Source organism: Schistocerca serialis, chromosome 2 (genome assembly GCF_023864345.2).
Source record: "Schistocerca serialis cubense isolate TAMUIC-IGC-003099 chromosome 2, iqSchSeri2.2, whole genome shotgun sequence".
In the NCBI taxonomy this organism is placed as follows: domain Eukaryota; kingdom Metazoa; phylum Arthropoda; class Insecta; order Orthoptera; family Acrididae; genus Schistocerca; species Schistocerca serialis.
The window spans coordinates 574,781,982-574,796,349 of record NC_064639.1 but is presented as its reverse complement, the minus strand read 5'-3'; the positions used below and the strand labels follow the sequence as shown (position 1 = coordinate 574,796,349).

Genomic DNA, 14,368 nt, shown 5'->3' with positions numbered 1-14,368 from the left:
TACTTACTTAGATTTATGTATTTTTTTGTTGTTGTTGTTGTTGTTATAGATTGCCCCGAGCCAAGACTGTATCCGTGCTCTCACAAAAATGACAGGTTGCCCAGCTTGTCAGGGGCTGCCAGAACTGAAAGCGTGCAATAATTATTGTATAAATGTTATGAAAGGCTGCTTGGCATATCATTCGGAACTGGAAACCGATTGGAACACTTTTGTTGGTAAGATGTGACACATAATAATTAAATAGCTGTAGAAGTGACTCACACTATAAACATTCCGCGGTACAGTGGTGTTGATTGTAAGAGAGTTCCATGGTTCCGTGCCGCATTGTGTAAATTAATTGTTTTTGATTATATAGTTACTCCTTGTTTTGTCTCGTTGCAAACCGCATACTTGCGTGTAATTAGTTTATATGTGGAAATAAATCTTTTCACGAGTTAACCACAAATCTTTTCACGAGTTAACCACTGGTGCCGCCCGACGTGATCACGCCCAACAGTAGTTCTGCGCCGGCTTCGACGTTCCGCACCATGTCAAAACTACAACTGTTACTTCCGCGCCAGCCGCGTCGGTTTTTCATTCAGCACGAAAATGAATTCCTCGCCAGTGCCTGCCGTGCCAACCTCAAGTAATGGAATTATTAGCAAGACTACGATCAAACCATCGCCTTTTTGGCAACATAACCCCCTCGCTTTGGTTTAGGCAACTAGAGAGCCAATTCATCTTAGCACAGATCACGGCGGATGAAACGAAATATAGTTACGTGGTAGATGCGCTAACGGAGAAGTCCAGGGCATTCTCGTTACGCTCCCGGAAAGCGAACGATATGCTGCTATAAAGAATGCATTGATTACGCGATTGTCCCATTCTGAAGCTAAACTTACGGGTTATGCTGCATAGTTGATCTATTGTTTGGGAGGGTGAGGGGGGATTATGGGACTAAACGGCGAGGTTTTCAGTCCCACGCAGTATATGGCTATCCCGTCCCGGCTGCATAGAGGATTTTAACGGTATGTCCCGGAGATTTGAATGCATTAGCGCGAACAGCAGATCGGATAGCGGAAATGTATCAGGCGACAAGCGCCGTGACTATAACTATTGCACAGGATAACACGAACTCGGCGACTATATCGTCACTGTAGTCTCAACCAGCTGAGCTTACAAGTGACCGTCCTACAAAAAGCACACAAAAGGAGTCGAAATCGTTCGCCAGCGACACAGAACATACGAGATTGGTACCACAGAAAATTTGCTAAAGACGCACAGAAGTGTATGCCACCGTGTAAAGCGAATCGTGATGCCGATAAAGCAGCAGCTACAAGCACGTCCACCGGCAACACACACCATTTGTTTGCTACTGACCACAACAGTGGAGCGGTAATTTCAGTGTACCTCGCGACCAAGTTACCATGTCACAGCCGCAACGATTCTTGTGTGTGTGTGTGTGTGTGTGTGTGTGTGTGTGTGTGTGTGTGTGTGTGTGTGTGCTGCAAATGATACAAAGATTATGTCATACGGACACGTCACTGTACTACTCAACCTCGGACTTTTTTCGCACCTTTAAGTGGCTGTTTACTGTGGCTAATGTATCACAGCCCTCGCTAGTAGAGCTGGCGTTCCACAATATAGCACCGTACCTACATGTGACGCAACAGCAAACATGACTGCACAAGGTAAGGTAACCCAACTGCTACCACGCCAGTCAGTGGTATCTGAGGAAACAGAATATACTAAAAACCTAAACTCCACCCGAACAGGTCATGAAGTCCCAACAGTACTGACCAGCTGTCGTGTCATCCTCAGCCCACAGGCATAACTGGATGAGGATATGGAAGGGCATGTGGTCAGCAAACTGCTCTCGGGGCCATACGTCAGTTTAAGAGACCGGAGCTGCTACTTCTCAATCAGGTAGCTCCTCAGTATGCCTCACAAGGGCTGAGAGCACCCCCCTGCCAACAGCGCTCGGCAGACCCGATGGTCACCCATCCAAGTGCTTAACTTGGGTTATCTGACGGGAACCGGTGTTGCCACTATGGCGAGGCTTTTAGCTCACACGAAATATACGCGACTACTAAAAAATTTCACAGAGATCATGAGGCAGTCAGTAACGTTTGCATCTGTCACGCACTTCACATTTCATCATATCCCCACCACCCCAGGTCCGCCAACTTATGCACGCCCTTGACGATTATCTCCTAATAAATTACAAATTATCAAACAAGAGCTTTGTAGCGTGTTAGGTCAAGGTATCTGCTGCTCTTCAAGTAGCAGCTGGGCAGCCTCCCCCCCCCCTCCCCCTTTTCATGTGGTACCCAAAAAGATGAATGACTGGTGCCCCTGTGGTGATTACCGGCTGTTAAATGCGAGAACCATTCCGGACAGATATCCTATGCCACATATAGGGGATTCTCTGCTGGGGTACAAGGTAAAACAATTTTTTCAACAATAAATTTGGTCAGAGCACACTACTAAATTTTGGTCCAGAAGACACTCCCAAGACAGCAGTCACTAGTCACCACGCCGTTTGGTTTATTCGAGTTCACCCAAATGCCATTCGTGCTCTGTAATCCAGCCGAGACATTTCAGTGGTTCGTGGATGAGATAACATGTGATCTAGAATTTTGTTACTTATTTACTGCTCATTATGTCTGCATGTTGTTGTTGTTGTGGTCTTCAGTCCTGAGACTGGTTTGATGCAGCTCTCCATGCTACTCTATCCTGTGCAAGCTTTTTCATCTCCCAGTACCTACTGCAACCTACATCTTTCTGAATCTGCTTAGTGTATTCATCTCTTGGTCTCCCTCTACGATTTTTACCCTCCACGCTGCCCTCCAATACTAAATTGGTGATCCCTTGATGCCTCAGAACATGTCCTACCAACCGATCCCTTCTTCTGGTCAAGTTGTGCCACAAACTTCTCTTCTCCCCAATCCTATTCAATACTTCCTCATTAGTTATGTGATCTACCCATCTAATCTTCAGCATTCTTCTGTAGCACCACATTTCGAAAGCTTCTATTCTCTTCTTGTCCAAACTATTTATCGTCCATGTTTCACTTCCATACATGGCTACACTCCATACAAATACTTTCAGAAACGACTTCCTGACACTTAAATCTATACTCGATGTTAACAAATTACTCTTCTTCAGAAACGCTTTCCTTGCCATTGCCAGCCTACATTTTATATCCTCTCTACTTCGACCATCATCAGTTATTTTGCTCCCCAAATAGCAAGACTCCTTTACTACTTTAAGTGCCTCATTTCCTAATCTAATTCCCTCAGCATCACCCGACTTAATTAGAGTACATTCCATTATCCTTGTTTTGCTTTTGTTGATGTTCATCTTATATCCTCCTTTCAAGACACTGTCCATTCCATTCAACTGCTCTTCCAAGTCCTTTGCTGTCTCTGACAGAATTACAATGTCATCGGCGAACCTCAAAGTTTTTATTTCTTCTCCATGAATTTTAATACCTACTCTGAATTTTTCTTTTGTTTCCTTTACTGCTTGCTCAATATACAGATTGAACAACATCGGGGAGAGGCTACAACCCTGTCTTACTCCTTTCCCAACCACTGCTTCCCTTTCATGTCCCTCGACTCTTATAACTGCCATCTGGTTTCTGTACAAATTGTAAATAGCCTTTCGCTCCCTGTATTTTACCCCTGCCACCTTTAGAATTTGAAAGAGAGTATTCCAGTTAACATTGTCAAAAGCTTTCTCTAAGTCTACAAATGCTAGAAACGTAGGTTTGCCTTTCCTTAATCTTTCTTCTAAAATAAGTCGTAAGGTCAGTATTGCCTCACATGTTCCAGTGTTTCTACGGAATCCAAACTGATCTTCCCCGACGTTGGCTTCTACTAGTTTTTCCATTCGTCTATAAAGAATTCGCGTTAGTATTTTGCAGCTGTGACTTATTAAGCTGATAGTTCGGTAATTTTCACATCTGTCAACACCTGCTTTCTTTGGGATTGGAATTATTATATTCTTCTTGAAGTCTGAGGGTATTTTGCCTGTTTCATACATCTTGCTCACCAGATGGTAGAGGTTTGTCAGGACTGGCTCTCCCACGGCCGTCAGTAGTTCCAATGGAATATTGTCTACTCCGGGGGCCTTGTTTCGACTCAGGTCTTTCAGTGCTCAGTCAAACTATTCACGCAGTATCATATCTCCCATTTCATCTTCATCTACATCCTCTTCCATTTCCATAATATTGTCCTCAAGTACATTGCCCTTGTATAGACCCTCTATATACTCCTTCCACTTTTCCGCTTTCCCTTCTTTGCTTAGAACTGGGTTTCCATCTGAGCTCTTGATATTCATACAAGTCGTTCTCTTATCTCCAAAGGTCTCTTTAATTTTCCTGTAGGCGGTATCTATCTTACCCCTAGTGAGATAGGCCTCTACATCCTTACATTTGTCCTCTAGCCATCCCTGCTTAGCCATTTTGCACTTCCTGTCGATCTCATTTTTGAGACGTTTGTATTCCTTTTTGCCTGTTTCGCTTACTGCATTTTTATATTTTCTCCTTTCATCAATTAAATTCAATATTTCTTCTGTTACCCAAGGATTTCTACTAGCCCTCGTCTTTTTACCTACTTGATCCTCTGCTGCCTTCACTACTTCATCCCTCAAAGCTACCCATTCTTCTTCTACTGTATTTATTTCCCCCATTCCTGTCAATTGCTCCCTTATGCTCTCCCTGAATCTCTCTACAACCTCTGGTTCTTTTAGTTTATCCAGGTCCCATCTCCTTAAATTCCCACCTTTTTGCAGTTTCTTCAGTTTTAATCTACAGGTCATAACCAATAGATTGTGGTCAGAGTCCACATCTGCCCCTGGAAATGTCTTACAATTTAAAACCTGGTTCCTAAATCTCTGTCTTACCATTATATAATCTATCTGATACCTTTTAGTATCTCCAGGGTTCTTCCATGTATACAACCTTCTTTCATGATTCTTAAACCAAGTGTTAGTTATGATTATGTTGTGCTCTGTGCAAAATTCTACCAGGCGGCTTCCTCTTTCATTTCTGTCCCCCAATCCATATTCACCTACTATGTTTCCTTCTCTCCCTTTTCCTACACTCGAATTCCAGTCACCCATGACTATTAAATTTTCGTCTCCCTTCACAATCTGAATAATTTCTTTTATTTCATCATACATTTCTTCAATTTCTTCGTCATCTGCAGAGCTAGTTGGCATATAAACTTGTACTACTGTAGTAGGTGTGGGCTTCGTATCTATCTTGGCCACAATAATGCGTTCACTATGCTGTTTGTAGTAGCTTACCCGCATTCCTATTTTCCTATTCATTATTAAACCTACTCCTGCATTACCCCTATTTGATTTTGTGTTTATAACCCTGTAGTCACCTGACCAGAAGTCTTGTTCCTCCTGCCACCGAACTTCACTAATTCTCACTATATCTAACTTCAACCTATCCATTTCCCTTTTTAAATTTTCTAACCTACCTGCCCGATTAAGGGATCTGACATTCCACGCTCCGATCTGTAGAACGCCAGTTTTCTTTCTCCTGATAACGACATCCTCTTGAGTAGTCCCCGCCCGGAGATCCGAATGGGGGACTATTTTACCTCCGGAATATTTTACCCAAGAGGACGCCATCATCATGTAATCATACAGTAAAGCTGCATGCCCTCGGGAAAAATTACGGCTGTAGTTTCCCCTTGCTTTCAGCCGTTCGCAGTACCAGCACAGCAAGGCCGTTTTGGTTATTGTTACAAGGCCAGATCAGTCAATCATCCAGACTGTTGCCCTTGCAACTACTGAAAAGGCTGCTGCCCCTCTTCAGGAACCACACGTTTGTCTGGCCTCTCAACAGATACCCCTCCATTGTGGTTGCACCTACGGTACGGCTATTTGTATCGCTGAGGCACGCAAGCCTCCCCACCAACGGCAAGGTCCATGGTTCATGGGGGGGTATGTCTGCATCTGAAGCGGAATATATGCAGCATTTGACATGAAGTTGTTTGAATGTTAGCACACACAAGGACTAATAGTGAACTTATCAAAATGTATTTTTGGTGTCAAGGAATCCAGTTTCTTGGCTACACAATGGATGCATGTGGCATCCGACCATACCCATGTAGCCACAGCCGGTTACAATTCAGCAGTTGCGGCAGTATACCGCCTATCAGAAGTTTTGGTCACATCACGCATTGATAATAGTACCATGGAATGTATTCCAGCAAAAAAAAAAAGAGAGAGAGAGAGAGAGAGAGAGAGAGAGAGAGAGAGAGCATTTTTTGGAAGGCCACCATTTCAGTATCTTTACGGACCACAAGCCACTAACTTATGCCTTCAAAGTGAAACCAAATAAGTTATTTCCAAGACAACTGAGGCATATTGACCACATTCGCCAATTTGTAACCAACATCATGGATGTGCAAGACAAACTTAATGTATCTGCTGACGCACTTTCTCGGATTGAAGCAATTGACATAATCGAGCATACATCACTGCACATTGAGGCCATAGCTGCCGCTATTGATTTTGATGCCATGGCACGGGCGAACAAGACGATGAGGACCTGCATACATTGCTTGTGCAACAATCAGGTTTCCAACTATGAAGGGTGACCATATCGGACACAAACACTTTGGCTGTTTGTTCTGCAGCAGTTTTGAGCTCTGACAATCTCTTCAATACACTGTATAACACATCCTGGCGTCTGAGGAACCACGAATCCAACTAAACAGGGTTTCCTCTAGCCCAGCATGAACGTCAGCTGTAAACTGTATGTCTGACAATGTATGGCCTGTCAAAATACAAAATCACATGACAGGTAAAATATGCTTTCATGGCTGGAAATGTCACAATTAATAAAATTTGTGAGCTGTTATGCTATGGTCGAATGGATTTCAACTTAAAATTAAATGTTTCGTCCCCGTTCGCTGAGGATATTTTCAAGAGGGATCATAGCTTCTCTGAATGTTGGATTGTGAATCAATATTCAGAGAAGCTTCAATCCCCCTTGAAAATGCCCTCTGCAGATGGGGTCAAAACATTGGGTTTTAAGGGGAAATCCATTTGAACATGGCATAATAGCCCAGGATGTTTCATTAATTGTGAATAATCGCAAGACATGTCAAGGCACCACTAGGTACATTTATACTGCCTGACCAGCAATTTGAACCTGTCCATGTAGATATTGTGGGCCCACTATCAATTTCCAAAGGCTGCACTTACTGCCTTAAGATTGTGAGCAGATATTAGAGACAGCCAGAAGCATTACCTATGGCAGACATCACTGTGGAGACTGTCAAAAACGTTTTTCAGAGGATAGTCTGCATATTTTGGTATATCATTGAGAATAATGACAGATCAAGGATGTCAATTTGAGGCATACCTCTTTAAAGCCCTTCCCACATTGTTAGATGTCAAGTGAATAAGGACTATCACTTATCATCCTGCAGCGGAGAGTATGGTGGAACACATACACCGACAATTGTAATTAGCCCTTAGATGCCACTCAGCAGACAAGTGGATAGAAACTCTACAGATTGTTTTAGAAGGATTGGAAACAGTTTTCAAGTGTAACCTCCAAGCCACAATGGCAGAGTTAGTATATGGCCAATTATTATGTCTTCCTGGAGAGTTCATCCAAGATATGGGAGTTGAAATCATTGCAGCATCAGACTTCGCTATCAGGTTGAGATCCCACCTACATTAGTTTCACTCAAAGTACAGCCTCAGGACAAACTGGATGCCACACATTTGTCTTTGCAGATGTAGCCACTTGTTCACATGTGTTATTATGTAATGACACAGTCTGAGACTGCTGCAACCCCCACATGAAGGTCCAGTAATTAGTTGAGGTGACAATAATTTCAAGATGAAGATCTGTGGCATACCTATCATGGTTGCACTTGACCATATCAGATCGGTATTTCAAGATCCACAGCCAACAGAAAAAAAAACTGGCATTGAGAAACATGAAGAAGGGAGAGGCAGCAACTAAAGGTCCTCCCGCATGTCAAGCAGCAGAGGAGCCTTGATTATCATCGGATGCTGCCACAAGGAAACATCAGCAGGTGCTACTACCCCGCAGCTAGAACAACACACCAACCCCAAAGAGAAGCCCCTGGGCTTCAAGAAAAGCTGTGATTGTGCAACCTGGATGACATGTCAAATTTAAAAGAAGTATCACTGATGCTGGGGAGGGGTAAAGACTCAGTATAGTGACTCCCACTGTATACATTCCATGGTACAGTGGTGTAGATTGTTCGAGAGTTCCATGGGTTCATGATGCAGTGTGTTTATTAATTGCTTTTGATTATATAGTTATTCCTTGTTTTGTCTAGTTGACACTGAATGTCATGCAAACCATATACTTCTGTGTAATTAATTTGTGTGTGGAAATTAATCTGTTCGTTGGTTAACCACATGTTTGTCGTGAACAACAGGTAAACTGAACAATGGTTGTTATAACATTTTATGTGAGTATTATGTAAGCAAGATTGTTTATTTATGAGCCTTTTTCTGAAAATTTAACAAAATTTGACATTATTTTTATCATCTGGAGGTGTCTGTTTGCTAAAATAGTGAAAATGTTTCTTTAATTTTTAGACACAGTCAAAGTTATCTTTACAGATAGCAGGATTCAACCATTTCAACTGTCCATCTTAGGATCCAGTTGCTGTGCCAGGGTGACAATGCATGGTTGTATGCCGGAGCTGGATCTAAGGATGACTGTTTGAGCTGGTCAGAACTGGTTATCTCTAAAGATAATTATCAGTCTGCCGGAAAATAAATGAAATATTTAAAAGAGTTTGTGAATAGTAGTAATGTCTGTCATATTAACTAATGTACTTCAACTTTAATAGCATTTTCCACCTGCTGGTTCGGCACAGGCTAATATCTTTTCACAACTGCTTTCTTAACTACACATTTTTGTCTAGTGACTTTTAGTTGAGAGTTAATGTCCAGAATATAGCCTGTAAATTCATTTTGAGTGGTGTAATCTGTTTAATAGTTCATTCATTCAAATTAAAGAATATATCATTGTAAGCAGTATTTATAAATATTAGTGTGGTTAAAGGACATAGAAAAATCTTGAATCTGTGTTATTGTGTTTGATTGGCTTCATGCAAATACTGCCTTGTGTTTTAACACTAAATTTTATTTTTAATTGAACCTAGTGTTCAGCAGGATTCTCCTTCATTACTAACATACTTCCACCACTTCACAGATATTATGGACAAAGTAGCTGAGAGGCTGCTGGGACCATTCAACATTGAGATGGTAGTGGAGCCTATTGACATAAAAATCTCAGAAGCTATCATGAATTTCCAGGAAAATGGGCATGAAATATCACAAAGGGTAATTTCATAATTGGATTTTTTAAAAGTTTTTTGTTTGTTCTTGAAGCAGTAGTGTTCTAAAAAGTGATCAGTACTTGTTAACGTATTTCCTCTGATGAAAATATCTTCTCCTGAAGCTGACTGTTTCATTTTAATGTCATCATATTAATGTCATCTTATTAATGGCCATTGGAAAGATTACACCTTAATGTAATTTTCTTTTCCTTCATTATGTTGCAGTTTAAAAAAAAATGTTCTCTTCATTTTTAGGTATTCAGTGGTTGTGGAAAACCATTATTGGGAAGACGAAGGAGGCGTGATGCTTCTGAACTTAGTTTTGATACTTTCAACATGGGTGCAGACAGTGATAACCTAGATGACAATGATGATGATGGTGGAAGTGGTAGTGCAAAATTGACAAAACTTATCAAAGATATCAAGTCAAGGGTGGGTAGTGGCAAAACAAATTGCCTGAATCTTTGTGCATTCATTCAAAAGCCTAGAATGTCTACAGTTTATTACTAATCAATCATTAAATCCAGGAATTTCATAAAATGTTTTTAACATGCATGTTTAAAATGTTGAACTTTCATGAAGTAATGCAATAATGAATTTAATTAGATTGATGCTGCGACATATAGGCCTTTCTGCAATTACTTTTCCCATTATTACATTGTACGAGAGAAATTCACAAATATTGTATTTCTTATGAGAATAAATTTTGTCATGTTGTGCAAAAATAATTTCTGAAATTTAAAAAATGGAAAACAGAACTAAAGTATTCATTTCATGGTGTTGGGTTGCATGAAGCTTAATTTTGGTTAATGGATTGTTGTGTATAGTGACTACAGAACTGTCAGCAGACTTAGCATTATCAGCAGATAATTTTCTTTATAAATGCTGTACTATGGGAAATGACATACAATCCTAAGGAATAAAATACAATTTTCAGTAATTTTGTCAGCTACGAAATTTATAGAGGTGAAATGTCTAAACAAAGTCTACAGAACAGAGCAGGAACAACTTCATTTGTGATACTCAGTGGGTGAACTGTCCACAACTAAAATAACAAACTGTTTCAATAAAAGAACAGCGAGGAATTTCCAGGATGGCAAGGGGCAAAATGGTCAGCAACTAAGCAAAATTTCATCAGCAAACAAACTAATTGCAAGGACAACCGGACAGAAACACACAGTAATCCAGCTTAGAAACTATTATACTTCTTGTGCCACCAATCGTACACTGAAGGGACAAAGAAACTGCCTAATTTCCTGTACAGCCCCCAAATACGCAGAAGTGCTGCAACACAACATGGCATGGACTTGACTAATGTCTGAAGTAGTGCTAGAGAGAATTGACAATATGAATCCTGCAGGACTGTCCATAAAACTGTATGATTCTCTTCTGAATAGAATGTTGCAAGGCATCCCAGATATGCTCAGTAATGTTCATGTCTGGGAAGTTCGGTGGTCAGATGAAAAGTTTAAACTCAGAAGAGTGGTCCTGGAGCCACTGCAGGAATTCTGGATGTGTGGGATATCACATTGTCCTGCTGGTATTACTCAAGTCCACTGGAATGCATAATGGACATGAATGGATGCAAGTTATTGGATAGGATGCTTACGTACATGTCACCTGTCAGTTGTATCTAGATGTATAAGGGGTCCCATATCACACCAACTGCACACGCACCACACCATTACAGAACCTCCACCAGCTTGAACAGTCTCCTGCTGACATGCAGGATCTGTGGATTCACAAGGTTGTCTCCATACCCGTACACATCCATCTGTTAGATACAATCTGAAATGAGACTCGTCTGACCAGGCAACATGTTTCCAGTCTTAAACAGTCCAGAGTTGGTGATGACGGGCCAGGCAAGGCGTAAAGCTTCATGTTGTGCAGTCATCAAGGGTACATGAGTGGGTCTTCGGCTCCAAAAACCCATATTGACGATGTCTCATTGAATGGTTTGCACACTGACACTTGTTGATCGCATTGAAATCGCATTGTTGATCGCATTGAAATGTGCAGCAATTTGCAAAGGGGTTGCACTTTTGTCACATACAACCATTTTCTTCAGTCATTGTTAGTCCTGTACTTGCAGGATATTTTTCCAGCTGCAGTGATGTTGGAGATTTGATGTTTTGCTAGTTTCCTGATATTCATGGTACACTCATGAAATGGTTGTTGGGAAAATCCCCACTTCATTGCCACCTTGGAGATGCTGTGTCCCATCGGTCTATGGCCAACTGTAAGACCCCATTCAGACGCACTTTAATCTTGATGACCTGCCATTGTAGCAGCAGTAAGCAGTCTAACAAGTGCACCAGACACTTGTCGTCTCGTATAGGCATTGCCAGCTGCAACGCCATGTTCTGCATGTTTACATATCTCCGAATTTGAATACACATACCTGTACTAGTTTTTTTGGCACTTCAGTGTATATTGCTACATGATGACTTGTGTATGATCTGAGCAATCGTCTATCACAGCTTCAAATTTTCTCTGTCTCTGAATTTATTTTAACCCCTTGGAATGGTCATATGATACTAACCTTAGTTTTGATTGCCTGTCTCTCACGAGTAGTTAAAGTCATTGCATGCAAATATACTTGTGAGGAAGTACAGCTTATTTGTATCTAAACTACATTCAGACTTCGAAAACATTTTGAAGGCCTTTCCTCAATTAATGTTGAGTATACAATGTTGTGTATACAATGTTGGAAGACATTCCTAGGCTCCTCAGTGAAAACTAATTTTGGGATTTTGTAAGTAAATTTTTTAACATCTAACAGTTGATACGATTTGACTTTTGTGTAGCATTCTCAGTTGAATTCAGATCTATAACCATTTTTGGCGCTTTCTCTGTATACGTTACATGTTGCCTTTTAATCAGTGTAAGCTTTTTCTTTTATTTAGGAATAAAAGAGCCCAAATAACTGTTTTATTTATTAATCAATGATACACTAACATGTTACAGAGGAAAAATGCACAACCTTAGGCTAGAACGTTGAAACTGTGTGTGAAGCTTTTTGTGTTTCATTATTTTGTTTTGGGTTAGTTTATCAATAACAAGACTATTTGGAGGTTTTTCAAGTCCAATTGTTTTCCTTTTGGTGGAGGTAAATAACATTGGAAGAGAAAGTTAACATGAATATGTGTGTTGTCCTGTTACTAATGCTTCAAACATATTTTATTTTGGTAGTTAACATTCTGACAGAAAGAAGATTAATTTAGGTTACGTTGTCACTGATGTGATTATCCTCACTACCAGAGTTTACATTATGTGTGTGCTTATGGTACTAGTGAAACTCTTCATTTTTTTGTGCAAAATAAAACATTTTCTATCATGAGGTTTTTATTACTTACGTCTTTTTTAAGGTACAAGATACAAAAATGTTCTGGTCACATTTACCATACCAAATATGCAACAATGATGCTGTAGCTGCTAGTCCTGCCAAGGAAGACAGCTGTTGGAATGGAGCAATGAAAGCCAGGTACATATTCTTTCCTTTTCATAATATTTTGCAGATCATTAGTCCAGAACAACATCAATACAAACAAATATAAATGTAAATAGTTGACTGAGGCTATAATCTAATAACAATGTATTAGAATCCAACACTCATTCACACTCAAATGGAGGAAATAGTACAGAGAGATCAGGAAACGATTGTCGTCACCAGAAAAGCCTGTATGTGGAAACAGTTATACATACTAGCTGAATACCCTAGCTTCACCTGCTTATTTATGTACTTCACCTTTACATGCCTCTTCCCAACTTGTCCTCTATCCACTTGCCTCCTCACATACTTTACGTCTTCCACCTCATACCGTCTCGCTCTTCTAGCTGTACTGTCATACCCGCACATTTTTCGTAAGCCAACTATCCCTCTTCATCCTTCTTGTGCCAACATTTCCCTCTTCCCTCTCCCTTTCCCACTCACTCCACTCAAATCCATATCATCATCCTCCTCCTCCTCCTCCTCCCCCCCCCCCTCTCCTCCTGCTGTCCATCACCTCCCCTATCTCTCTCAACTGTCACCAAGCTGTGCTCATCCACACACGTGCACAGCTGTGCCAATTCACATGTGTAAAACAGGTTGATAAAGTGGGCAAATACTACTCCAACACAATGCCTGTCGTGCAGGATAGTCTACATGTCGAGACTTCAAAACAAATTCCTGCCCCTGACATGTAGGCTGCCCTGCAGAGGGCATTGATAAGGCATGGTCATGCTATCCCCAAAGAACACAACTGTTATGTAGTGCCACTTATAAAGGAGCAGCTGAAAAACATTTTGTTTTGCCTGTATCTCTGCTCCTGTCGGAGCTAGGAGATTATGAACCCCACAGTTCTGATGCTCATGAAGTTTCCTGTTCGTGTGCCAACATTGGTTGAAATTGATCCAGAGGTTCGGAAGGAGATCCTGGTCAGACATATGTACATATATGTATTTCCGTACATGAATACAGTTTGTTATGTAACTGGGTAAGTAACAAAATGTACTCACCAAGCAGCAGGAGAAAACATGCACAAAGGTAAAGAAATGCACAAGTTTTAGTAATCTCAACAGCTCCTCCTCCTGGCAGGAGGGTTAAAAGGGAAGGACAGCAGATCAAGGAAGAGAACTGGTGAGGTTTCTGAAATGAGGAGAATGATGGAAAAGTTGTCCAAACCCCAAGTTACAACAGACTCCCAGACAGGATAAGAACGAAAGACTGACTGTTGGGCACTGCACTGGATGACATTTGAAAACCTGAGCTCAAAAGTGAAATATAGGGTAATAAGCAACACAGAGATTACTGACAAAATGTTGTGCAAGAGTTAGAGTGAAAAGTGCATTATTTGTGATACGGTGGGGGTGGGGGAAAAATAGACAGGTCAGAAAATAGGAGATACAAAAAGCTGAAAGTGAATAAAGAAAGGAATAGTTAATGAGAATAAATGCTGAGACTGAGAAAACTAAAGAAAATAGTTAATGTAAATTAAGGCCAGGTGGGTTGTGAGAAGCAAGAACATGTTACATTGCCAGTTCCC

General features: G+C 40.9%; 1 protein-coding gene across 1 annotated transcript in view; it reads left to right on the top strand.

Annotated features, from left to right (window-relative positions):
- Window positions 1-14,368, top strand: part of LOC126456239 (glypican-6) — a 108,432-nt gene that overhangs the window by 72,153 nt on the left and 21,911 nt on the right. The window contains exons 6-9 of the mRNA XM_050091992.1: window positions 50-215; window positions 9,215-9,345; window positions 9,597-9,773; window positions 12,710-12,825. Coding sequence (XP_049947949.1) covers window positions 50-215; window positions 9,215-9,345; window positions 9,597-9,773; window positions 12,710-12,825 — 590 coding nt within the window. The remainder of the gene's footprint in view (window positions 1-49; window positions 216-9,214; window positions 9,346-9,596; window positions 9,774-12,709; window positions 12,826-14,368) is intronic.